At 42.7% G+C, this 27,694-nt stretch overlaps 1 protein-coding gene across 2 annotated transcripts in view; it reads left to right on the plus strand.

The window, feature by feature from the left end:
• Window positions 1–27,694, plus strand: part of CACNA2D1 (calcium voltage-gated channel auxiliary subunit alpha2delta 1) — a 697,188-nt gene that overhangs the window by 534,736 nt on the left and 134,758 nt on the right. For both annotated transcript variants that reach the window (XM_075064441.1, XM_075064440.1), the window contains exons 11-12: window positions 18,772–18,930; window positions 26,494–26,598. In XM_075064441.1, the coding sequence (XP_074920542.1) occupies window positions 18,772–18,930; window positions 26,494–26,598 (264 nt within the window). The remainder of the gene's footprint in view (window positions 1–18,771; window positions 18,931–26,493; window positions 26,599–27,694) is intronic.

A 27,694-nucleotide genomic window follows, 5' to 3' on the forward strand; every position in this document is an offset into this window, starting at 1 on the left:
AGATCCCATCCCATCCAACATGCCATCACAGACCATTGGGCAGATTTATCTGCTGATAATCCAAGATCAATTGCCAAAATTAAACTATCCTATCATACCATCCCTTCCATAAACTTATCAAGCTTAGTCTTAAAGCCAGATATGTCTTTTGCCCCCACTACACCCCTCGGAAGGCTGTTCCAGAACTTCACTCCTCTAATGGTTAGAAACCTTCATCTAATCTTGGATACCTCCTTTTCTGTATGGCCTTCCTCAGTTGCCATATTGGGATCTGTGGGCTGCTTATCAGCAACAGTTCTCCAGAGCACCCCGCTATACCCTGGGGAGTGCCAGAGGCAGCAATTATCTGCTCTTCGTGTTCCTCCACATCTCTGTCACAGGAGGAATCTTTAGAGGAGCAGCAGAATAGGGCTGATGAGGATGCTACCCCACAGACATCTTCTCCTCTTCCCCCAATGAGGTGGTGATATATCAGGTGGATTTGCACTCCCAAGCTGTGGCATTCCATCACTGATGAGTAGAAACACTTCCACGACATCGATTATGGTTGCTGAGCTGAGCATTACATGGCTGTGACTTACAGTATATTATTCGAGTAACAGTAACACCCTTTGGTGGGGAGCTTTTTTTCTTCCTATTTGCCTCAGGCTCTGAGCTCATCATGGGATGCAACGTATCTGTTAAAGGTTCTAAAAATGATAACTATTATGCCTTCAGTAAAAGTAATTAACATTCAAAGAGCACTCTTCATATCCATACTACTTTACTGACATTGGGCCAAATCATGCTATTTTAGCTCAATTGAGGTACTTTGAATTAATGCTAATGAGACTGTGAGTAGACTTTAACCTACTGTCTAATCTTTTCAACAACAGTGTGAGAGGGAGACAAGTAGTAGTATTCTCTTTTTACAGGTGGGGAAATTGAGACAGAGAAGTTAAATGGCTTGCTCACATGCTCAGGGTTTAGCTGATCGCCATATTTGGGGTCGGGAAGGAATTTTCCTCCAGGGCAGATTGGCAGAGGCCCTGGAGGTTTTTCGCCTTCCTCTGCAGCGTGGGGCATGGGTCGCTTGCTGGTGGAATCTCTGCAGCTTGAGGTCTTCAAACCACAATTTGAAGACTTCAATAACTCGGACATAGGTTGGGATTGTATAGAAGTGGATGGGTAGGGTTCTGTGGCCTGCTTTGTGCAGGAGGTCAGACTAGATGATCATTTTGGTCCCTTCTGACCTATGAGTCTATGAGACTTCTAGCTTGATATTATTCTTCCACTGCATACTGTAGAAGATGACTCAAAGGAATAATGAACATCAAAACTCTGAACTGAATTCACCTGTGTTGTCACTTTTTTTTTCAGGCAAGGGCGATAACCATAAAGAGTTTGCGTTATGGCTAAAGATGGGTGAGAACTGGGCACCATTTATCTTTCTCACCACCCTTATTCTCAGCTTGTTCCAAAACATACCTACTTATAGTTTTCTGAAAACTGAAGCTCACAATCAACCAAGTTTAACAAAATGCAGCCTCCTCTACCCATCTCAAATAGTGACATAACAGATTCAGAGAATGCAGAATACCTGAATAAATATAGCATTCTCTCAACGGTCATTCATGTTTAAGATCTGCACTATCAATCTGTTCTATCAATCTTCTTATACATTGCAGAGTATATGTTGTTTGTGGAGCGTAAGGTGTTACCTACTGACAAATCAGGAAAGTCAGACCAGGCTCCTCAGATGCTAATGATGATAAACATAATACCAGATCCAATTCCCTTAACACTGGAAGGATTCCCATAAGCTTTAATGTCTTTTAGCTCAGGGCCATAGAAATGAGAAGGCAGAATAATAGTTTCCTGTTCCCTTACTGATGCAGAAGAAAACATGTAGATGGTTTTGTTAGCTATTTCTCATGTCACAAACACCCTCATATCAACAGTTATCAACAATTTTGGGGAAGTAGGTGGGGGAAAATGCCTTGGGAAAACATAATATATACTAGGAAGCTGTAGCAATTAACCATTGAAGGGCAGCACTAACTGGGGCAAGGAATGAACAAAATCAGCTGCCTGGCAAAGCATATGGAACATGAAGATGACAAAGTATTGGGTTAGTGCTAAAATATACAATATTCAAAATAAATATAGATGGGGGTGTTCGCTTGTTTGGTTTTTATTAGGGCTGTTGATTAATTGCCGTTAACTCACACGATTAACTAAAAAATTAATTGCGATTTTAAAAATTATTAGTGATTTAATTGCAGTTTTAATCACGCTGTTAAACAATAGAATACCAATTGAAATTTATTAAACATTTTGGATGTTTTTCTACATTTTCATATATATTGATTTCACTTACAGCAAAGAATATAAACTGTATATTTTTATTACAAATATTTGCACTGTAAAAATGATAACAAAAAATGTTTTTCAGTTCACATCAGCACAAATACTGTAGTTCAATCTCTTTGTCGTGTAAGTGCAACCTACAAATGTAGATTTTTTTGTTACATAACTGCACTCAAAACCAAAAGAATGTAAAACTTTAGAGCCTACAAGTCCACGCTGTCCTACTTCTTGTTCAGCCAATCACTAAGACAAACAAGTTTGTTTACATTTACTGGAGATAACGCTACCCTCTTCTTATTTATAATGTCAGCAGAAAGTGAGAACGGGCATTTGCATGTCACTTTTGTAGCTGGCATTGCAAGGTATTTGTGCCATTTATGCTAAGCATTCGTATGTTCTCACCTTCATTTTTTTCATCGCACAATGTAATTTTTTTCGTGGCACATACTCTCTAGTTAATGTGGCACTTTGACGCGAGTGTTTTATAACAAAAATAAATTGCATGTGCAATTGTACATGAATATATAGTATAGCAAACAGTAACGTAATAATGTTGACTGAATTTATTCACATATAGTCAAGGAGCAAGATGGAGTTGCATGCACATTTGCAAGACAGATCTGAAACAGATTTGATTTTTTTTTCTCATTCTGATCTAGTTACCTGGACTTTTGTAGGCCTTGGAGTGCCAGTAAATGATAGCATAAACAATACTTTGTAGGCTAAGCTTTCCACTGTTGGTCATCTGCCCTACAAAATAAATTAATAAAAGTTTTACACTTAAAGGATGTATCTGTTTATCTTTTGAATGCACCCAATTACCGTGATATTTAGGTGTTAAGAGTGAGCAATGGAAAGAGCGAAGGTTGGTGTCTTGGGGTGAAATTCTGGTCCCATTGAAGTCAATGGCAAAACTCTTATTTATTTCAACAGAGCCAGTATTTCAACAGACCCTAGGTCTCTTTTTACTTAGATCCTAACCCTGCACCTAGATTTCTGACCAGAGTTAAAACATGTTACGAGGTTCAGTAAATATTCCCCAAGCACAGAACTACTGCCCCAGAAACTTCAGCATTATTAGTAAGAGTTCTCAGCTGCACTGCACTCAGTGGCTATCTGCTGACATACATAAGATGCCCTTCACAATAAAGCAAGACCTTCTTTATTCCTATAATTAAAATCTGTTCCCAGACAATAAAGCAAATACTTTTCCACCAAATACAACTCAGGCAGGGAAAATCCTGTAAATGATGTCTTACAATACGACCAGCTGTGCTATTCTTCCCACTATGGGCCTGATTTTCTGCTGCCACTTTGCATCATTTACACCCATGCAAAGTAAGTGTTAATATGCTACCATTCTGATTGGGTAATGTTTTACAATTACTTGGCACTAGGTCTATGGCAGTGGAGAACCAGGCCGCATATGGCTATATCACTATATGAGCAGATTAAATGTAGGAGACAGCTACTTGCGGGACTGTTGATCCCTGTTATCAGTCACTTCCACTTCTCAATGTTTCTGCCTTTCTCCCTGTTCTCACTTTTACTTTCTCTCTCTGTCTCCTTGATTCTCACATTGTTGCTAAAGATCAACCACTGAATTTTAACCAATTAATCAATAATTACTGGACAAACACTTTCGATTAACACTAAAAAAAATCAGTATGGCTATGTTAGACAGCTCATTTTATTGTTTGGTTTATTGATAAGTATACTGGATATCATTGAGCTGTGGATGAAAAATACTGTTCTTCTTCGAGTGCTTGCTCATATTGATTCCAGTTAGGTGTGCGCGTGCCGTGGGCACGTTCGCTGGAAGATTTTTACCCTAGCAACACTCAGTGGGTCAGCTGGGTCGCTTCCTGGAGTGGCGCCGCTATGGCGATGATTATATACCCCTGCCGACCCAACGGCCCTTCAGTTCCTTCTTACTGCCCGTGTTGGTCGTTGGAACAGTGGAGCTCGGCTTAGCTGATCTCCACTTCCCTAGCTTCTCGTAGTTCCTTATTAATAGTTGTGTATATAGTTATAATCTCTATAGTTGTAGTTAGTTTTAGTCATTTCTATAATATATTTAGTGTATATAGTTTCGAGGGGATCGGGGGTTAGCCCCTTCCCCCCACCCGGTACCACGACTCATGCCTGGGTCACCGGGCTTCAAAGCGTGCTCGGCTTGCCATAAGCTGATGCCAATGGGAGATCCCCACAACTCTTGCCTTAAGTGCCTTGGGGAATCCCATCTCTCAAATAAGTACCGGATCTGTAAGGCCTTTAAGCTGAGGACGAAAAAAAAGCAGGACTTTCGCCTCAAACAGCTCCTGAGGGAGGCAGCTCTTAGTACAATGCCCTTGGCACCGAGCGCTGAACAATCTGTATCAGGGAGAAGAACTCTTTCGGCTCTGGATCGCCCCTGTACCGCTAAGGCCCCTCGGCACCAACCGTCGCCGGCACCGATGTCGCCTCAGCACCGTTCCCTGTCACCGCGGGTCAAGAGGCATCATGAGACTCCCGCTGCTTCGGTGCTGCCTGCACCACAGTCGGAGCACCCACCTAAGTCGGACCGCCTGGCACCGACACCTGCCACAGCACTGTCAGCTTTGGCACCTTCGATTCCAGTCCCGCAAGTACCATTAAGTCCGGTGCCTGAAAGCTCCCCGGCGCATGCTGTGGTTGAGCTCACTATCCTGTCCACACCTGAGACCTTTTCCATGGTGACGGATTTGATTGCACTAACGGAGTCTGCACTGCCTCAACCCCCAGCACCGCCAGTGCGAGTCATTCAGTCTATTGGCAAGCCTGCTCTGCTGAGGCCACCCTCCTTCGGCACTGCTGAGAGGCACCGATCAAGATCTCGGTCCTGTCGCCGATCCCGGTCCCGACGCTGTTCGCAGTCCCGGCACCGCTCTCCATCACGGTACCAGTCGCACTCGCAGCACCGCTCAGTGTCCCGTTCGCCAGCCTGGCACTCCAGGTACCAATCTAGCTCCCAGCACTGTTCCCAGCACCGCGCCTCTCGCAGCCGCTCCAGGCGACGAGGCTTGAGATCCCGGTTGACCTCCCGGCACCGTTACCATTGCAGGTCCCTGTCTCGTTCACGGTACCATTATGGCACCCGGTACCACTCCCCAGTGCCACACTGAGAAAGATCGTCTAGAGACGTGGCCCCTTCTCAAGGCTTCTCAGCGTCTCCTTGGCCGTCTAGACACACCCCAGTGTCATCTCACGTGGACAGTGCTTCCTATGCACAGAACCGTGACTCAGACGTGCCCAGCTGAATCTTCCAGGAGACCCAAGGTCAAGAACAAGGGCCTCATCAGTGGTCATTCTGGACACCTTGGGCATATCACCAAGCCCAAGGTGCGCACCCAGAAGCACCACCCTCCGTGCTATCTGAACACAGGGTGCCAGAGGCAACTGTAAGCCGCCCCCCCTCCTGCAGGTATGGATGAAGCGCCAGTTCTGCCGACAGACTCTCAGGTCCCACCTGAACCTGACACCGCCCAAGAACAAGAGCCCATGCAGGACTCTCTTGTACCTGGCCTCTCCTCTTCCTCCTCTCCAGATGAGGCGGTGGCGGGGACATCCTCCTCTGGCCCTCCCCCAATTTACCTGAGAGCCCATCAGGATCTTCTGAGGCGGGTGGCCCAGAATATGAATCTTCAGGTGGAGGAGGTCCCGGAGATAGAAGACCCTGTGGAGGGTATTTTATCAGCTGACACCCCCACAAGGGTAACCTTTCCCTTTATTCGTACGATTCAGGCAAATGCCGATACCATCTGGCAATCTCCAGCCTCTATTCCGCCCACAGCCAGGGGAGTTGAGCGGAAGGACATGATACCCTCGAAAGGGTACGAGTACCTGTACGTGCATCCTCCTCCTTGCTCCCTGGTCGTGCAATCAGTTAACGAGAGGGAGCGTCATGGCCAGCAAGCTCCGGCTCCAAAATCCAAGGAGGCTAGGCGCATGGACTTATTGGACCGCAAAGTATACTCTGCTGGAGGCCTCCAACTCAGGGTGGCGAACCAGCAAGCCCTACTTAGCCGATACAACTACAACACCTGGATGGCAGTGGGCAAATTCACAGAGCTAGTTCCCCAAGACTCCTGCCAGGAGTTTGCAGCCCTCTTGGAGGAAGGAAAGAAGGTGGCAAGAACCTCTCTCCAAGCCTCACTGGATGCGGCTGACTCAGCAGCCAGAACTCTGGCCTCAGGAGTGGCCATGAGGAAAATATCATGGCTTCAGGTGTCAGGCCTTCCACCTGAGTTACAACAGACTATACAAGACTTGCCCTTTGAGGGCCAAGGCCTATTTTCTGAAAAGACTGACCCTAGGCTGCAGAGCCTAAAGGACAACCGGATGATCATGTGCTCCCTGGGAATGCACACCCTGGTGACTCAGCCGCATGGTCCTTTCCGTTCCTCAGGCCTCAGGGTGGCTTACCACCAAAAACCGCCTAGGCCGGACAGGACTTCGGGCAGAAGACGCGGCCGGGGGAATTTCAGGAAGCAGTCTGGGCCCCGAAGGGGGTCAAATCAGGCCGCCCCCCCCCAAACCACCCCCGGGATACTCAACCGAACTTTTGAAGGGAAACGCCGGAAGGACGGCGTACCAGTCTTTCCAGAACCTTTTCCGCCTTTTTACAACCAGCCTCTCCCATTTCCTCCCGGCTTTGGCCCAACACACATCGGATCGTCAGGTTCCTACACACAGTAGAATTGGGATACCACCTCCCAATTTATTTCGCCCCAACCTGCCAATCCTCATCCCTCTTCAGGGACCCCTTCTCAGAGCAATTCCTCCTGCAAGAGGTAGGGACAACTCACTTAACTATGGGAGCTATAGATGGAAGGTACTGAAAATACTTCGAGGGGCAAGGGTTTTATTCCCACTTCTTTCCTAATCCCCAAAACGCAAAGGGAGGTTCTGAGACCTTCCTAGACCTGCGAGGACTCAACAAATCATGATAAAGTTGAAATTTCGCCATTGGTTATCCTGGGGACCATCATCCCGTCCTTGGATCCCGAGATGACGTAAATGCCGCCCTCTGATATGAAGGACACATATTTTCAACATTGCTATTTACCCAAACGCACACAGACGTGTGGTCAACCTCAACATTTATCAGTTAAAGTTCCTTCCGTTGGCCTTTCTGCGGCCCCACGAGTATTCACAAAATGCATGCTGTATTGCGCCTCCCTCTGTCATTCGCAGAACATGTCTTCCCGTATCTCGAGCGATTGGCTCATTCAAAGGGACTTCCGAGACACAAGATCACCCGTCATGTGGCATCGTCAAGGACCTCTTCAGCAACTAGGCCTGATGATCAATATAGAAAAAAATCCACTCTGGTTCCCACTCAGAGAATTAGACTTCATTGGGCCATCCTGGCACTCCACTCTAGACCAGAGCCTGCCTTACCACAGCTCTGGTTTCAGGTGATGGTATCAATTATCCAAGCCTGCAAAACTTCCCGAAACTTCGACTACATTGTCTCGGCGCTTCCTAGGTCACATGGCGGCCTGAACATTCGTGACCAAACATGCCAGCTACGCTCCATCCCCTTCAAGCTCTGGCTCAATCGGTATACCACCCAGGCAGAGACAGGCATAGACATGATCTCACGATCCCGCCTGAGCATGGCATAAACTCCTGAATTGTGTGTGCTGTCGCCCGCCCCTGGTCGCCCTCAGGGATTGTCCTTTCCATCCCGCTCTCAGACCTTCAATGTGCCCTACCACGGACGCAAGAACCAAGTCATCTTAGGGTTGGGGGATCTCTGGGGGAGCCCACCTCAGGATCTCCACACTCAAGGCCTTTGGTCACTCAAGAACTAACCTTGCCCATCAATGTACGGAGCTGAGGGCAGTCCCTGCCTCGTGTGCCGGCGTTTCAAGAGCATATACAAGGCCATTGTGTTCAAGTGTTCACAGACAACAACTGCCATGTTTACATAAAACAAGCAGGGGCAGCACACGCATTCCTCCCCCTTTTCAGGAAGCCTCATCCAGCTCTGCGGCTTTTGCATAGCCCACTCAATTGACCTGGCTAGCGTCTTTTCTCCCAGGGCGTTCAGAACACTTTAGGGATCACCTCAGCAGATCCTGTCCTGTCCTCAGGAGTGGTCGATTTGTCGCGACGTTATCCATTCTGTTTTCCAGGAATGGGGTTCTCCCCGATAGACCTCTTTGCCTCCCGGAAACAGTGAAATTGCCGATGTGTTCTGCTCCTTCCAGTGGTCACCCCAGTCGCTGCCCTATCAGATAATTCCTGAATACGGTGGATGAGCTATCTGCTTTACACCTTTCCACCATTCCCGCTGGTCCACAGGGTGCTGCTCAAGCTCTGTAGAGACAGAGCCTCTTGATCGCTCCAGCGTGGCCGAGGCAACACTGGTACACCATGTTGCTCGACCTCTCTCTGGCCAACCCAGTGCCCCTAACTCTTTGGCCGGATCTCCTAACTCAGGACCGCAGCAGGCTTCACCACCCAGACCTGCAGTCTCTTAACCTTATAGCATGGTTGATGCATGGTTAAGCCAGTCCAAGTTACGCTGCTCTGCCTCAGTACAACAAGTACTCCTAGGTAGCCGGAAATCTTCCGCTAGGTTAACGTATCTGGCCAAGTGGAGGCATTTCTCCTGCTGGTGCAAGCAGTGTGACGCTGTTCCTACCAAGGCACCAGTTCCTACCATCTTGGACTACCTCTGGTCCCTAAAACAACACAGCCTAGCGGTTTCATCAATAAAGGTGCACTTGGCGGCCATCTCTGCCTTCCACCCAGGGGATAACGGCCGCTCGGTCTTCTCTCACTCCATCGTTTCTTCTCCCACTCAAGGGCTTGGAACGTTTATACCCACAGGTCCGCGCCCCGCCCCAACCTGGCACCTCAACCTAGTTCTAGCCAAACTTATGGTTCCTCCCTTTGAGCCGCTGGCAACCTGCTCGCTGCTGTACCTGTCCTGGAAGACAGCATTCCTCGTAGCTATTACATCAGCAAGACGAATCTCTGAACTTCGGGCTCTCACAGTCGACCCCCATATACAGTGTTTCACAAGGACAAGGTACAGCTGCGACCACATCCGGCCTTCCTCCCTAAAGTGGTATCGGCCTTCCATATCAATCAAGATATCTTCCTTCCGGTCTTCTTCCCGAAGCCACACTCATCACGCCGAGAGCAGCAACTGCACTCCCTAGACGTCTATAGGGCTCTCGCATTTTATATCGAGTGAACAAAGCCCGTTCATAAAACACCCCAACTCTTCGTCGCGGTAGCAGATCGAATGAAGGACCTACCTGTCTCCTCCCAGAGGATTTCATCTTGGGTGACGTTGTGCATCCGCACCTGCTATAACTTGGCTTATGTTCCGTTGAGCCACCTCACCTCACATTCTACTAGGGCTCACGCTTCATCTGCTGCCTTCCTGGCTTATGTACCCATCCAGGAGATATGTCGTGGAGCTATTTGGTCCTCGATCCACACCTTTGTGTCACATTACGTATTGGTACAACAGTCCAGAGATGATGCGGCATTTGGCATTCTGCGACATCTCACTCAGACCCCACCACCTAGGTAAGGCTCTGGAGTCACCTAATTGGAATTGATATGAGCAAGCCCTCGAAGAAGAAAAGATGGTTACTCACCTTTGTAATTGTTGTTCTTCGAGATGTGTTGCTCATATCCATTCCAAACCCGCCCCCCTGCCCCACTGTCAGAGTAGCCGGCAAGAAGGAACTGAAGGGCCGTTGGGTCAGCACAGGTCTATATTCACTGCCATAGCAGTGCCACTACAGGGGGTGACCCAGCCAACCCACTGAGTGTTGCTAGGATAAAAATCTTCCAACGAATGTGCACGCAGCGTGCGCACACCTAATTGGAATGGATGTGAGCAACACATCTCGAAGAACAACAGTTACAAAGGTGAGTAACCGTCTTTTCTCTAACATGAAGTTACCATGAAATGAGTAGGATACCACAGGAGAACAGCATTATAACACCGATATAATGAATGTCTAAAAGCCCCAAAGTGTGGCTAAAGATGAACTCCAAACTCAGATAAAAGAGGAAGACTCCCATTCTCAGAAATTGCCATTTCTGTCAATTGCAATGCATATTTTAATGTATCTTTAACAAACATTAAAAAAGAAGCAATACTAGCCCCCCAAAAACCCTTTTCCTTCAATTTGTGCTCGGCAGTCTAGTCTGTTAAAGCATGACTTAGTACCTGCTTATTATATTTTGGGATCTGACGAGCAACTATTTATTTTTTAAGTTGTTTTCTCTCATCTCCATTGTAAAGTTTTCCAAACTATAGATTATTTAATAACCAGAATCATCATGATCAGTGCCTGTGATGTCATTCAGGATCCCTACCAAGCTAAAACCTTCTCTGGCTTTACTTAGTCTTTTGTTAAAATATCAGCTCCAGCCCTTATCTGGGGAAATGATTCTGTATTAAAAAGTGGGGATGGGGGAGTGGGATCTTTTTGTCAGTTGTAAGGCCTGATCCTCCATTCAAGTTCCCAGAGCCATGTATGAGAACAATAGAAAAACAATACAATTTTTAATACCAAGCTTAAAATAAAACTGAAGTACCAGTTGCAAGTGATGGTAATAGCTTATGAGTTTTTCCTTTCAACTTATCTATTTTCATTATCCAAAATCATATCTTTCTTTATGGCCTCGGACCTGTTCCTGCTGAGTCAATGGAAAAACTTCCATTGATTTAAAATGGTGCATGATTAAAGCATTGATGATACCTGCTAGTAATTCACATGTCTTCTGCTATTGGAGTTGATATGACAGTTGCCAGTTCTGCAGTACCCAGTAGCACAGAGCATACATTCACACATCACTGATTTCAAGGCATTGAAAATTAAAGTACTTTCTAAGTAACCTAAGAACATGTGTTGAGTAACAATATAGAACATATGTGTATCGTCAGGAATTCTTTAATTAGAGATCACCTTATCCACTTATGCTCTGCCTCGTGGAAACCTTTTTATGCTTTGCTTCCTTTGGTATCATTCCATAACTGCTTATGATATCACAGGACTGAGACGCTTGCTTTAAACACGGAGGGTTTCTACACATTTTTCTTAAATACTAGTGAAGAAATTGGTCCTAGTCTATAATTATCTGTTGTCATATTGGTTTGACATATATTGTAAATTTGACAAACCCTATAATTAACATATATATTTTTAACTACATCTAAGATTCAGAGGTAATAATTAATTTACTGGAAAATTGTGTGTGTGCGTACACGTTAGACACAAAAACACTATGTTAGAAGAACATTAAGGTTGTAAAGAATTACCAAAAAAAAAAAAGTTAGGAAATGCCATACTTAAGGTTGCCTGTACAACCTTAATTTATCAACCATGTGTGTATGCATTGTGATACAGTATTTAATTACATGATCACATGCTATTTTTTCCAGAACACCACTGCCTCATTCTGTGCGCAGAATAGATGGGGCATACCTTATGAGCAGTTATTTATCCTCATTGTTCAGAAAACAGAATTATTAATTTCCTCATGGTGTTTTCTATGGTGCTCATAATTACAGTATTTCAGTACTTCCCACTAAATTGATTAAATTATCTTCACAGCACCCTCATGAGATGAAGATGATATTATCCCCATTTTATAGCTTGGGAGCTGAGGCACAGAGAGGTGAAGGACAGAAGTATCCATTAATTTTGAGTACCTAATTTGGAATGTCTAATATCTAGTTAGAGTACTTAGGATTATATACTCCATCTGATCAAAGTACAGCTCCTATTGACTTCAGTTGCAGCTGTGAGTGTTCAGAACTTCTCTAAATTAGACCCGAAGGTCTCAGGTCAGGCTCCAGAAAATGAGGAACTCACAAAATTAGTAACCATCTGTATACAGTTTGGTTTAAGTGACATTCCAAGTATCACGTAGGAAGCCAATGGCAGAGTCGGGGATAGAATCTGGTTCTCCAGGGCAGCATTTCACTGCCTTAACCATGAGACCATTCTTTCTCTTCCTGCAATTCCTTCCTTCACTTTCCACACGCCTTCCAAATTCTACACCTAAGAAGGTGAAGGTCGTACAAACAACAGCCAGTTCTGATTTGTCCCCTGTGCAGATCCATCCTGTATACTTAATGAGCCGGGAGGCTGTGTAAGAATTAGTATGTAAGCATGTAAGATAGCATATTAAACCTTAATTCAGTCATTTCCTAATTATTGAGCGCTTGACTTGGCAACCCTAATATTCTTTCAACATAGTTTTTGTGAGTGTAATTTCCTAGGTTTTTTTTAAAAAAGCAAATTAGACATTAGAAATTGTATCATGTGGCATCTATTAACACCCACATGGGTCATCTGCCAGGGTCCAGTGTTCCCTCTAATATTTTAAGTGCATGAGTGGAATGAATTTTGTTATGTGCACCAATATGGAGGTGATGTGTGGGGGGGATGGGACTGAGGGATTCAGAGTGTGGGAGGGGGCTCAGGGCTGGAGCAGAGGTTGGGGTGCAGGCTTTGGCTGGGGATGTGGACTGCAGGGTCATGGGGTGGGTCTGGGAATGAAGGGTTTGTGGTGCGGGAGGGGGCTGAGGCTTGGGGCAGAAGTATAGGGGGTGAGGGCTCCGTCTGGGGGTGAAGCCTCTGGGATGGGGCTGGGGATGAGGGGTTTGAGGTGCAGGAAGGGACTCTGGGCTGGGAAAAGGGGTACGGGTGCAGGCTCTGGGGTGGGGCTGAGGATGAGGGTTCTTAATGTTGGGGTTCTTAGGAATTGGTCTGTTTTGGCCAAATTTGAGCAGAGTTTCACAGGGACAGTAGAAGACACATCCCTGACACAAAGGCCATTCCTGCCAAATGTCAAGCTCCATTCCAAAGTCTGGGGATGCTAGAGCTCCTCAAAGAAAAGATCAGCCAAATCAATATAGCACAACAATATAAGAATAGTCATACTGGGTCAGACTAATGGCCCATTTAGCCCAGTATCCTATCTCTGATATTGCCCAGTGCCAGAAGTTTCAGGGAGAATGAGAACAGGGAAATTATAGAGTGATCCATCCACTCCCAGCTTCTGGCAGTTGGAAGTTTAGGGATACCCAGAGCATGGAGTTGTGTCCCTGATCAGCTTGACTAATAGCCATTGATGGACCATGAGTTTATCTAATTCTTTTGTAAACCCAATTATACTTGTGGCCTTCACAATGTCCATTGGCAACAAGTTCCACGGATTGATTGTGTATTGTGTGAAGAAGTACTGCCTTCTGTTTCTTTTAAACCTGCTGCCTATTAATTTCATTTGATGACCTCTAGTTCTTGTATTATGTGAAGGAATAAATAACACTCCCTTATTCACTTTCTCCATCCCATTCATGATTGTATAGACCTTTATCATATTTCCCCTTTAGTTGTTTCTTTTCTAAGCTGAATAGTCCCAGTCATTTAATTTCTCCCTGTATAGAAGTTGTTCCAGATCCCTCATCATTTTTGTTGCCCTTCTCTCCACTTCTTCCAATTAATATATCTTTTTTGACATGACGCAACAAGAACTGCACACACTATTCAAGGTGTGGGCGTGCCATGGATTTATATATAGTGGGATTATATTTTGTATCTAATTATCTGTCCTTTTCCTAGTGGTTCCTAACATTCTCTTAGCCTTTTTTGAATGCTGCAATACATCAAGTGGCTGTCTTCAGGGAACTCTCCACATCCTAGATCATTTGAGTGATAATAGCTAATTTAGACCCCTCCATTTGGTATGTATAATTGGAGTTATTTTTTCCAGGTCCATAATTTTATAATTATCAACACTGAATTTTATCTGCCATTTTGTTGTCCAGTCACACAGTTCAGTGAGATCCCTTTGTAACTCTTCTCAGTCAGCTTTGGGCTTAACTATCTTGAGTAATTTTGTATCATCTGGAAATTTTGCCACCTCACTATTCACCCTCTTTTTCCAGATCATTTATGAATGTGTTGAACAGCATTGGTCCCATTACAGATCCTTGGGGGACCCTGCTACTTACATCTCTACATTGTGAAAACTGGCCGTTTATTCCTGCTTTTTTCTAATTTTTTTTTTAACCAGTTATTGATCCATGAGAGGATCTTCCCTCGAATCCCATGATTGCTTAATTTGCTTAAGAGCCTTGCATGAGGGACCTGGTGAGGGATATATTTTTCACTCGTTTTGTTTTTCTAAATGGCTGAAATGTCTTGGCTGAAACTTTTTTAAAAAAGCAGACTAAGGTTGACACGCAGCACATAAAATGTCAGCCTGAACAGTTAAAATTTGGCAAAGTTCCAAGTAACTGAGAACAGGGTTTTATAATGCAAAGAGACGGGTAATAATATTAAGTGGCACTGCTGCTAGCCCTGCGTATAGTAGATAACACATATACCCATAGTATAAACAATTGCTTCACAGTAAATGAAATCCAGAGCTAAACTATTAAAGGCATAGTGAGAATAAATAAATGCAAACAAGAATAATGGGAAAAGATTCCATAGTTGTAAACTATAGAGTTTGTGTTGGAGAAAAATGTCATCCTCTTCATTGCACACACACTGATGCTACCTATAAACACTATGAATCAACATGTTTCTACAATATTTAGTGTACTTGAATGAGTAGTACAGAATGATCATAAAATGTAAGCACATGGTATTTTTGTCTTCCATGTAATGCAAATGAGTGAACAGATTTTGCAAAAACTCGATATTTGCAAATGTTAATAACCTGACTCACTCCCTGAACAGATGTCTATGGTAGCTTTATTCTGATTATAAATTAAAATTTGCCTAAATTCATTGTTGGTAGGAAAATGGTAACTACAGACAGCTAAACTAATTAGACCTATAAAATAATGAGAGAGACTGCTATCTCCGCAGTGTTTGGTGTTGGGATTTTTCATGCAACTAAATCCTGAAATGTTCCATAAAACATTTTGCTCTGATCAGAGCACAAAGGATGTTTTTTTTAATACCGTGTACACAATGTTTAAAACACAAAATATTGTCACTTTTGAGAATGACGACAGAGCTTGGCATCCTAATAAGATTATCTACCAATATTTCTTCTATGCTTAGAGCTATAATTAATAATGTGTATCTCCTGCTTGCATTGTGTATACATATATATTCAAAAATAGTAGGACACAAATGTGAAATGAATATAGTGTGTTGCATGTATTTAAAAAATTTATAAATAGTTGACTGGTTATGATATATTCCTCCAACACATCAGAAATAACATCTGAGTGGCATTCAAACTGTTTGTGCTATTAGGTTATCTCTGTATCTGTTTATCTCGTTTCAAATATGAGTGAATGTTTGCAGTCATTGACACACACAAGGTGATATATGCTATCCATCCATGTACAGTCCCGAGTGATGTTTGTATTTTTCTTCCAGAGGTTCTTTCTCTTTAGTTTTATGCTTTTATTTATCAGTCTCAGTTGTCTGATATAAGAAAAGGACTTGATGGTTCAAGGATAAACTTTAGAATCTGACTTTCAGTGAAAGTACTTTCTGTCGTAAAAAAGATTGTTATTCTGAAACGAGCTGACAACACAAACAAAAATCAAAGTTAAGATGGGTAATTAAAGTTAATGCTATATCCTTAATTGTAATGAACTGTGACCACCGGAATGTGCAAACACCATACCAGTCAATGGGGAGTCAATCTTCAGGTCACCACCACTAAATCCGGAGGCTTCTGTGAACAACAGGAGCTCTCTTAGTTGTGAAAAAGAGGAAGCTGGTATAGTCAGTACATCTAACTACTAAAAGGAGACACTCATAAAATTCTATACTCTAGGTTGGTATATTATACACAGATAGAAGCGCAGCAGAGAAAACTCTTTTTTTTGTGGGGCGTCACCAAATTCCTGTAGGATTGGGCCTATCTCTTTTTGGTTGGGCCTGCATGGATTTTGCACCCCTGAATTTTGCTTTGATTTCTGGGTACAAGTGAACCATTAAAACTAGAAATTCCTGATCTGGGGTTTAAACACTTTATAACCAATGAGTTTTATAATGTTTACACCAAATATAGCAACTTGGCAGGTTTGCTCAGAATTCCACTAGAATCAGGCGTTTGTCCTGTTTAGGAGTTGGGGATGTGTGTAAAATTTTTGCGCATCTTTAATATTTATCCATTATATACGTGTTCTGTTAGCACCAGGATAAAATGGGGTGTGTTTATAAACTGGCCCTCTGAATTTCTTTATTTCTTTGGTTTAAATTAAACCCATTGTGTCAGAAAAATACGTTTTTGGAGTTTTAATTTTGAATTTATCATACAGTAAGAAAATAGAAATAGTTTGAGCATCCCAGCTAAATATGTAATATCACTGGTCAAAATCTCCTCTTATTTACTTACCCTGAGTGCAACACAAATGGTCTGAATAGAGGTGTTCAGGATGTAAGGACAGAATTAAACTCCTGGGGCTTGATTCTCAGTTATGCTAAGATGACTTTACATGACTGGCATTCTCTTTAAGGCCCCATACACTGCTAGAGTGGTAGAAAAGAGCTTTAGTGAGAATTTTAAAGCATATAAAATGGCAAAAAGTATCTGTTGTGCCTAGTATTTATGTTCAGTCAAACCAATTAAAATTTCTTTGGGCAGGAAAATGTTTTTTTGGTAATATGTGTCAACTGTACTTGTTTTTGAATGTAAAAGAGATTTTCAGGCAATATGGGGCACTGTTTGTACTACTCCTAGCGCAGTGGTGTCCAAAAGCATATCTGTGGCTCATAGGTGCTACTGGAATACACAATATGTCACCATATACAAGACCAAATTTCAAAGAGGTCACAAAATGACCTCCACTTGAGCAGGCAAAACTTTATACATACAAGCATTTGGCATGTATATACACCTCTACCTTGATATAACGCTGTCCTTGGGAGCCAAAAAAATCTTACCGGTTTATAGATGAAACTTGTTATATTGAACTTGTTTTGATCCACCGGAGTGCCCAGCCCCGCCCCCGGGAGCACGGCTTTACCGCGTTATATCCAGCATGTAATATTGGGTGGCATTATGTCGAGGTAGCAGTGTATTTGATCACTGCGACATGAGTGCTAGAAGTTACTAAATGCTTGGATCTCCCACCTATCATGGGTGATAGTGCTAAAAAATAAAAGCATGTGCATAATACACAAATGGAAGCCTGGTTTAAAAATTGCCTTGTTATGTATATTTATATTGTGAGGTGCTTAATTTTGCCAAGAGTGTTTTGTATTTTGGCGGGCCATATATAGCAATTGTTCTTGATTTGCAACTCCCATTGTGTGATAATAGGTTTTGAGATGGGCCAGCTGATTTGGATAGAATAAGAAGCAACCTAAAACTTGACTCTCAACTTTTCCAAGGAGTAAAAGTTTCAAGAAACTTTCAACCTTTTTTCCCCAATTATTTTATTTTTTTTATGCCTCTGAACGTCCTACTTCTATTTGACTGGTAAGGCCTGTACCAAAGGCCACTGAAACTCCAGTAAGAGTTTTTCTGCTTATTTCAGTGAGCTTTGGATCTGGCCTTAGAAGTAAAGGACTGAATATCCATTTTCATAGAATCACAGAAATGTAAATCTGGAAGGGACCTCAGGAAGTTTTCAAGTCCAGCCCTGTGCATTGTGGCAATGCCAAGTGAACTTAGATCATCCCTGACAGGTGTTTGTCCAGCCAGTTATTAAAATCCTCCAGTGATGAGGATTCCACAAGATCCCTTTGAAGCCTATTCCAGAGCTCAATTACCATTATAATAGGAAAGTTTTTCCTAATATCTAATCTAAATCTCTCCTGCTGCAGATTATGCCCATTACTTCTTGTCCTACCTTCAGTGGACTTGGAGAACAATTGATCACTGTCCTTTGTAAAACAGCCTTAACATATTCGAAGACTGTTATCAGGTCCCCTCCACCCACAATCTTCTTTTCTGATGACTAAACTTTCCCGGTTTTTTTAACTTTTCCTCATAGGTCTGGTTTTCTAAACTTTTTATCATTTTTGTTTCCGTCCTCTGGACTCCCTCCAGTTTGTCCACATCTTTCCTTAATCGTGGTGCCAGAATTGGACACAGTAACTCCAGCTAAGGCCTCACCAGTGCCAAGTAGCACAGTACAGGCCTCACTGGGCACTACACTTAATGAAAGATGTGGACAAATTGGAGAGAGTTGCAACATTTTGCCCAGATTTGAAGTTTCAAGAGACTTGGATGTTTTGGATAAAGTTGTGATAAGTATCCAAATGTTTGTGTGCGTTATTGCATCATCTGAATCTTTTCAGGATCACCCATTTCTAGGAGTTGCATGTATGGACTGAAGGCAGCATCTGGCCCTCAGCACTTAGAAATATAGAGCAAAATAGGAAATTAAGCCAACGTTATTGGCTTTAATGTTCATTTTTACTTATTTTGCAGTTTAACAATAAAGCTCAGAGCGTCAGTTGCTTTAATCATCTTGTCCAAGCTAATGTGAGGAACAAGAAGAAACTGAAAGAGGCAGTCTACAATATCTCAGCTAAAGGAATCACTGACTACAAGAAAGGCTTTACCTATGCTTTTCAACAGCTGCAAAATGTAAGTATTACAAAGTTTTCCCTCTGTGCTGTTATACTATTTATCCTTGGTAATAGAACTTTAATGTCCAAATGGTCACTTTGAATGCTCCAAAAGCAGTAAACAGTGTGATATATTTTAAGATGCAATTACGTAGCAAGCAAATGTATCCCTTCAGCGTGCTTTCCCTTAGTAGAGCTCCACTCAGCTTGATTTGTTAAGATTTGTGAAGGGGAAACTTGTTTGTCACTGTTATGTACTGTATGTTTGTTTTTGTTTCACTTTGGGCTTCTTTTTTCAATGGGTTTCTCTCCCAGTTGTCACATGGCTTCAATACTGGCTGCATTGCTGCCAGTTTTCAAAGAAAGTATGTTATTACATCTCAGATTAATATTTCAATTATACCCTGGTTTAGTGTGTCTCTCGGTCATGTTTAATGTATCTACCTTTCCTGATTTTATTTATTTTATACCTAGTGCATACTTGTCTGGTTGTAAAGAGGTATTAGCTGGCAGAAGGATATTGGGTGGTGGAAAGAGACTGTTCCAAACTATTTTCAACATGGAAAGGAGAGAGGAATCAGTCTCACCGGGGGGAATGGTTCCATCTTTTGATTGTTACCTATTCCCATATTGCACCCACACAGTGTCTGTCTAAATAATATTGCCCATTTGCCATAATCCGTTTATTTACTACTGTCTCTTTTTAAAATATTTAATGTACATAATCAAAATATTTGTATAGTTCATAATATTAACAACTATGGGACAGCTCTTCAGATGACATAAATGGAGCTATGCCAGTTAACACCATCTTATTATCTGGCTTACTAAACAGAATGGGCTGAATTCATTCCTGGTGAAACTTTATTGACTCTAATGATCTCCCTCAACAGAGGTCAGTCTCTTTCTCTCCTCACCAGCTACATGCTGGACCTAGGCACCTCTCCTGGCACGCTGTATCATGCCATGGGAACAAAGCTGATTGGAGAATTTTCATCCAAATGACATTTTGATGGAAAAAAATCGGTATAATATTTGCAAGAATATTTTTGACCAACTCACTGTGAGTGGGATAAAGGATTCAATGCCCTCTGCAGCTGATTATATGAAACTTTAAGCAGAAGGTTAAAATAGATATTTAAATCTTCTAGTCCAACTTGAGACTTCTGTCACTTCTGTCGCTCTCTGACTGTGGGCATGTTAGAGCAATAACAGGAGAATGCTAGAGTGAGTTTTGTTTAGAGCTGTAAGTTCCTCAGAGCAGAGACACTCTGTGGGTTATAGAGTAGCAGCTGTGTTACTCTGTATCCGCAAAAAGAACAGGAGTACTTGTGGCATCTTAGAGACTAAGATATTTATTTGAGCATAAGCTTTTGTGGGCTACAGCCTACTTCATCAGCTGCATGTAGTGGAAAATACAGTGGGAAAATATATATATATATCCACACAGAGAACATGAAACAATAGGTGTTACCATACACACTATAAGGAGAGTGATCAGTTAAGGTGAGCTATTATCAGCAGGAGAGAAAAAGAACGGTTTGTAGCGGTAATGAAAATGGCCCACTTTTGTGCCATTACACAAAGTAAAACTATTTCACCAGGCTTATCCCACGCCAACCCTTTACAGTTCCTTACATCTCCTTGTCAATTGCTGGAAATATATATATATATATTGTTGGATATATGTATATTTTGCTGGAGATATATATATATCTCCCTACTGTATTTTCCACTAAATGTGTCCGATGAAGTGGGCTGTAGCCCACGAAAGCTTATGCTCAAATAAATGTGTTAGTCTCTAAGGTGCCACAAGTACTCCTGTTCTTTCTGTGGGTTATGTTTGGTACAGCACTGAGTATATTCTTAGCACTTAAATAATCACTAGAAAATAGTAATAGAAGTTCTAATTTGAAAGTAATGAATACAGCAAAGTCACAAGATGCACTTGTTATCAAAGCTACATGTAAGGGTAAAGAGAAATAAAATACTACAAGAAGACAGGTCTGCTTTGTAATAAATTCCAAGGATGGTAAATATTTTTAAAGGTCAAGGACTTATAATAATTGCACAGACTGTGGATGACGACCACTTAAACTCACTCTCACACTTAAGCAAGTGTTGACTTCTTTGTGCCTATGGGAAAATTGCTTTCTAGAAATATGGCTGGATGGAAATAAATATTTTAGTATCATCTTTGAAATAAATTAAGACACTCCGCTAGTAATATGGATGTGCTGATTTGTGAGTCACTGTTATCTGCTGTTCTTCTACATTATATTTGCAGAGGAATCTTTACTCAATGTTCTTTAGATTTGGTGGATCAATTAATTTTTACCCTATTGTAATGAATACTATAGCAGGAATTGTTCTGTAAATCACTTTGTGGCCTATTGTGATTCCAAGTAGGAGGCTTTTGCATTGCTTTGCTTTCTCCTTCCCCAATGACATGAAAACTCATTGTGCAAGATGCATTCATAGATTTTCATGCACCAAGCTATATTCCAGACATGCAGGTAAGGGAACTCAATTTTTAAGAGTGTGATAATTATTTCAAAGTAAAACAATTTTATCCGCAAAATGAATGTGGTAGCACATTCATTTAAAAAAAAAAAAAAGATGGCTAGCTACTTGCTTGCTTAGTTGAAGTTTAAAAATATAAAATAAAATAAAGAATGGAAGATACAATTAGCATCCTAAAAGGGGGGTCAGAAAGGATTTTTAAAATAGAGAGACATCCTGTCATTATGAGCATCAAGAAAATCATAAGGGTTTCTGATGTATTTTAGCACATTTTCATCTTCATCTGAGACATGATATTACGTCTTGTCAGCTGATAGCATGAATTCTTTAATAAACGAATCTCTGACAAGATGGATCAAATCCTACAGTGAAAATGCAGAAAAGGTATAAATTAAACTCATGTGTAAGTTAATGATGTTTTGACTTAGTTATAAATCTCTGACACGGTGGGTGGCCAAACCATCACAGTGGGCTGGACTGTGAATTTTACAGCCAGCCCTAGCCATGTAAAGGAATCTGTGCCGTCCCTTCTGGCTCCTTGGGGTAGGAGAGGGACTGGAAATATGCTTGTTTTTAAGGGAACCCATAACAGATTCCCCCACCCCTTGTACAGACCCATACATTTGTGAGAGTGGAGCCTCCCACTCAGAGATTGTGGGGAGAGAGAGCAGAGATTAAATAACACCCTCTTACAACACATATTCAGTCAGACACAAGGTGCATGAGTCTGCACACAGGCAGAAGAGAGTCTTCTTTTTCCTTATGGTGCTGGGAGGTTAAGTGCGCTATGCTTAGGGTTGCCAGGGTTCCAGTTTTCGACTGGAATGCCTAGTTGAAAAGGAACTCTTGCAGCTGGTTAGGTCCGGTTGGCGGTGAAGTTGGGGCCCAGGGCTAAGGCAGGCTCCCTACCCGCCCTGGCTCTGCGCTGCTCCCGGAAACGGATGCCAGATCTCTGTGTTCCCTAGGTGCTGGGGAAGTTAGAGACTGGGAGGCTCTGCGCACTGCCCCTCCGCAAGTACCAGCTCCGCAGCTCCCATTGACCGGGAACCATGACCAATGGGAGCTGCGGGGGGAGGGAGGGTGGCGCCTGCAGGCACAAAGATAGTATGCAGAGCTGCCTGGCCGCCCATGCACCTAGAGGTGGCAGTCCGGGTCTTCGGCAGCACCTCAGCGGCGGGCCCTTCACTCACTCCGGGTCTTCGGCGGTGGATCCTTCAGTGCTGCCAAAGATGCAGAGCGAGTGAAGGACTCACCACCTCTGCAGACTCAGAGCGCCACCCGGTGAGTACAAGCGCCCCAGCCGGTGGCACCTTTTTTTATGTCCGCTGCACCGCTTTGCCTCAGGCCCCCTGAATCCTCTGGGCATCCCTACTTGGAGTTGCGGTAAGCGCTGCTGGGACCCGGCACCCCGACTTAGCGCAGAGCCCCCTCCTGCACACCCTAAAACCCTCATCCCCAGGCCCACTCCCAGCCAGAGTTCTCCCCTCCCGCACTCCAACCCCCTGCCCCAGGCCGGAGTCCCCTCCCGCACCTCAAACCCCTCATACCCCCCACCCCAGAACCTACACCTCCTGCTGGAGCCCTCACCCCATGCACCCCAAACCCCTGCCCCGTGAAAGTGAGTGAAGGTAGAGAAGAGTGAGCGACGGAGGGAGGGGGCATGGAGCGAGTGGGGTTGGGGCCTCAGAGAAGGGAAGGGCATGGGGGTGGCCTTGGAGAAAGAGGCAAGGGTGTTCGGTTTTGTGTGATTAGAAATTTGGCAACCCTAGCTGGGCTGTAATATATCCTGATGTAATTGACAGGTAAGGAATGTTGCATAAACTTGCTCACTAACATGGTGTTCATGAAGGTAAACCAAGAGGAAAAGCTCCTCTTGTAGTTGCTTAGACCACCACACAAAGGGACTCTAGGGAAACAGAGAAGGTATGGTAGTACAGAATAACACATCACAATGCAGGAGACTATTGTTAATATATAGCAAATTGCCAATATTGCAAAATATAATACATATCTATATTTAGATATGAACAATATATTGCCAATATTGCAAAATGTATAGTTAAATATAAAATAGAACATCTAGTTATATTTAAACTAAACAGAATATACTCATATGATTCTTGTATTTATAGCAATATATTTAATAAAGTATGCAGATAATTATATATGCTGGAGGAAATTCTGCTCTAAGTGGCATTGGTGTTAATGCAGAGTAAACTCCATTTATAGCAATGTGAGGAAAGATTCTGTCTCAGCACACATGAACCCATTGTTGTATATCAGTTATATAAACACGAATTGGATGTAAATATAATGCTTTAATATGGCTGTGGTATGAAGCATACATTTTCAAGACATTATTATATTTAAATAATACACATAGGTACCAGTTTCATACCACTCCTGGACAGTAGGTTGTCCTGCAGCCACTGGGGGGGGCACTTCTTTTTACTGGCAGAACCCCCTTTTCCATCACCCTTTCAGCAAGAGAGTGCAGGTAAACCTCCTTTGCCCTAGTGAAAGTAACAAAGCTATACCTCAAGATGCATACATGACAAACTACAGCAACCAGCCAATTCTAATATAATCACCATCTTCCCTTCCCACTCCTTCTCCCCATGGTTTCAACCACTCATTACACCCTGATCTGGTAAAGATTTCTATTGATGAGATTGCAAGTAACAATGGCAGGGGACCATCTTTTAATCTATGTTTGTATATTGTTGGGTCTCCAGTCCTGATTGGCTAATAAAAATCTAAGTTTCCATTACATCTGTCACTTCTATCGAAGCACCATAGTACATGTGCTAATAGTCCCACTGTAGCTCTTTTGGGATAGAGACAGTAAAATATTTTCACTCTTATGATGTTATATAGATGCACACTAGATGTCTAACTTTAAACCACCAAGTAAGTCAGTACAGATTTTGGCCCAGTAGAACAAGGACCAAATCTGCTTTACCTTACTTGGGTAGGTTGTCCTTTTAAATCAGTGGAACACCTTGTGAAAGTAAGGTGGCCAGGATTTGGGCCTCCAGTCAATTATTTTTGTGGTGCCCTTATGAATTTATTTTAGAACGTCTATTAAATCATTAAGCAGGTAGGTGTTTTTTTCAATATTTATGAAGTACCTGATCTAGTTTTATTACTTTTTTTAATATAAAAGAGCAGCAGCCCAAAGCAATGTATCGTATATAATATTTTACAAGAAAAAGTGATCCTGCAGTTTTTATTTCCAAATGAAACTTACAGTGCTGACAAGAGTGATATTAATGCAATGATTTCAAATTTCCTTATTCATCATTACTGGTAAGAAAATTCATAAGGCTCAGTTCTGTCCTTCATTAGACAGAGGTGCCTCTTGAAAACTGAGCTTCTGATGTCAAAAGGCCATAAAGAATTAGTTTTAGTAAAAATGCGTAATAGCAAGTAAAGAATTTTGATTTATTTTCTTAATATCAGAATTTGATGATCATACTATAGAATTATACAATAAAGTAGCTATACTCGTGCTCATCAATTAACCAGTGAGGACTAGATAGTTACATTATGGTTTCTTCTCTGTTAGGGACATTGCATAGCTTCAGCATCCCAGGAACATACTGCTGGATGATTTGTGATGCAGAGGGTCAGAATTTCTTCTAATTTCTTCCTTGTTTTTGTTGTAGAGAAAGTTACTTCACCTTTTCTCATGAGCAGCTTGCTTCTCCCAGTTGCTCTGCCAGCTACATTGGCTACTGAATTAGGGATCTGAGATGGGGTTTCTCCCACTCCCATACCCTCCTGCCTTGTTTACAGAGAGGAAACGGGGGTGCGCAGCACCTCCCCTCCACTGGTGCTGCAATTGATCAAGAGACTCAGAGGAGCAGGGGTTTTCTTGTTCCTCCAAGTAGCCAAGTAACCTTGGTGAAAACCTACCCCACGTTGTGTAAGCCTGCAAAACATGTGCTTTGAGTGTAAAAGAAAAAAAAAGTCAGCAAAAATAAATGAAGAGAAAAACTGAGCTGATTCTGAAGAAAGGAAAAAAAAATAAAACAAAACAAAGTCCTGAGTTTGTAAGGCTTAAACCTAAGAGGTGGTAAGTTCACTAGGAGCTGAGTGGTAATTTATTTACCTCAGATCTTCAGTTTAAGGACCAAATTAGTGGCCAGAGAGTTTGACTGTCTCTGCACTTGGGATCCCAAATTGAGACTCTCGGGGTGTTTGAGATTGCACTCCTATGAGTTGAAGCATCAGTAGCCACTTCTGGAAATTTGGCTTCAAATTTCCAGAGCGTGGCAGGAAAGAGGGAGTCAGGTCAAGTAAAACTGAAGGAGAGAGTGAAAATGTCCTTTTTTGAATTGCATATGCAAGATATCCACTGTCTGAGTCGCATTCAGACATCCAGTGAAGAGAATTTGGGAGCAGGATTTGATCTGCATGTTTTGTTTTAACAAATATGCAATTTACCTCCACCCCACACAACCCTATTCCATGCAGGTCCCTTATGCTCCTTTGGTGGAACATACCTGATTACCACAATGTTGCTTTTGGTCAGTCTGAGGTGTACCATAATTTGGCTCTTAAAGGGTGAAGGAAAGTTTCTTTCAGAACTGATGCACTAATAATACTAATATCTTGGTGACAAAAAGCAGGATATATACTTAGAAATACTATATTGAACACAGACTTACTGGGTGAAATCCTAGCTCCACTGAAGTCAGCAGAAGCTTTGACATTCTCCATTGCTAGGTCCCAGAGCCTCCCTCCAGCCGAAGCTGGAAGGTCTACACTGCTGTTTTGTAGCCCCTCAGCCCAAGCCCCACAAGCCCCAGACAGCTGACCAGGGCCAGCCGGCAGGGCTGTTTCATTGAAATGTAAACATATCCAGTGAGGTCAGGGATTTTAACCATTTTAACCATTAATACTTGAATAATGTGCTTTCCTCTACACAATGCATAAAAAAGAGGCATTCCTTGCCCTTCAGAGCTGAACTGTGTTTCTGGGAACTATATTACACTTCTGCATGTTTTTTTGAGAGCCAGAACTAAAATCATACTTCTCTTTGAATCTCTTACAGCACAGTGGCTCTAGAGCTAATTGCAATAAGATCATTATGTTATTTACTGATGGTGGTGAAGAAAGAGCACAAGAGATTTTCAACACATACAACAAAGACAAAAAAGTAAGTGGCATTTACAAGGCTTTTGTATGAAGATACTTAATTGGGACATTTAGGTGGTTTCTGGACAAAAAAAAAACTTGTGTTTTGTAAGTGTTCAAAATAACTGGTATCTTTGAGATGCAAGTATCGAATAATACACCATCAGAAGTTTTTCCAGTGAACAATATTGGTATGAAAATATGATGGAATTATTAAATAACATTTTGCATTCATACACTGCCTGCCACCCGCGGATCTCAAAGCTTTTACTCCTGGGAGAATTCTGCCCCAATACATAAAAGATTCTGCAACAAAAAGATTAAAAATCCTGCGCACAATATTTTAAAATTCTGCAAAATTCTACATATCTTATTTGTCAAAATAACACAATGTAAGCACACCAGTTTCAATGATTTTGGTAATTTATTTTAAAATACCAGTCAACAAGTATGTAACTATACAGACAAAAAAGATTCAGGGAATGTTTTTTAACAAATAGTTCCCTTACTGGCATATTCATACACAACTCTGAGGTATAATTCATTTAATCTGCAATTCAGAAATGTATTTCAGAAGCAGTGCACAGGCTTTGGGGAACCCAGGAGAACAGAGGAGCTGAGGGAAGTAATTTCTGGGAAGGAGCTTCGGAGTGAATCTGGAGGGTTGTTGAGTGTGGGTGGGAGAAGATTGGAACAGGTTTTTTTTTGTAGGGGAGGGACTTTTGGGGAGCCTCTTCCATGTAGACCCTGGCTGACCCGTAGTCTTTCCCAGTCAGTCAGATGCATCTGCCCCTGTACCCATGTGTCCCTGCACCCCCACTCCACCACACCCACCTCTCAGCGTCCCTCCACCCCCACTCCCATTCAGCGTCTGTCCCAGACTGTCCCCCCACTACAGCTTTTGAACTCCAGTCTATGTGATCCCCAAGCAGCACCATGTGGCCCTTCTGTTTTTTGTCATCCTGGCCCCGAAGGCAGGGTACTATGAGGGATGTAGCCTCTGTTCTCTCCCTATTGACTGCTGACTGCCATGGCTGGAGAGTGGTGAGCCTGCTGCCTTTGCTCTGGTGCCACAGCAGCTCTTATTGGGCAAAAGGCATAATAGCAGAGCCTCTCCA

Source organism: Chelonoidis abingdonii, chromosome 1 (assembly GCF_003597395.2).
Source record: "Chelonoidis abingdonii isolate Lonesome George chromosome 1, CheloAbing_2.0, whole genome shotgun sequence".
NCBI lineage: Eukaryota > Metazoa > Chordata > Testudines > Testudinidae > Chelonoidis > Chelonoidis abingdonii.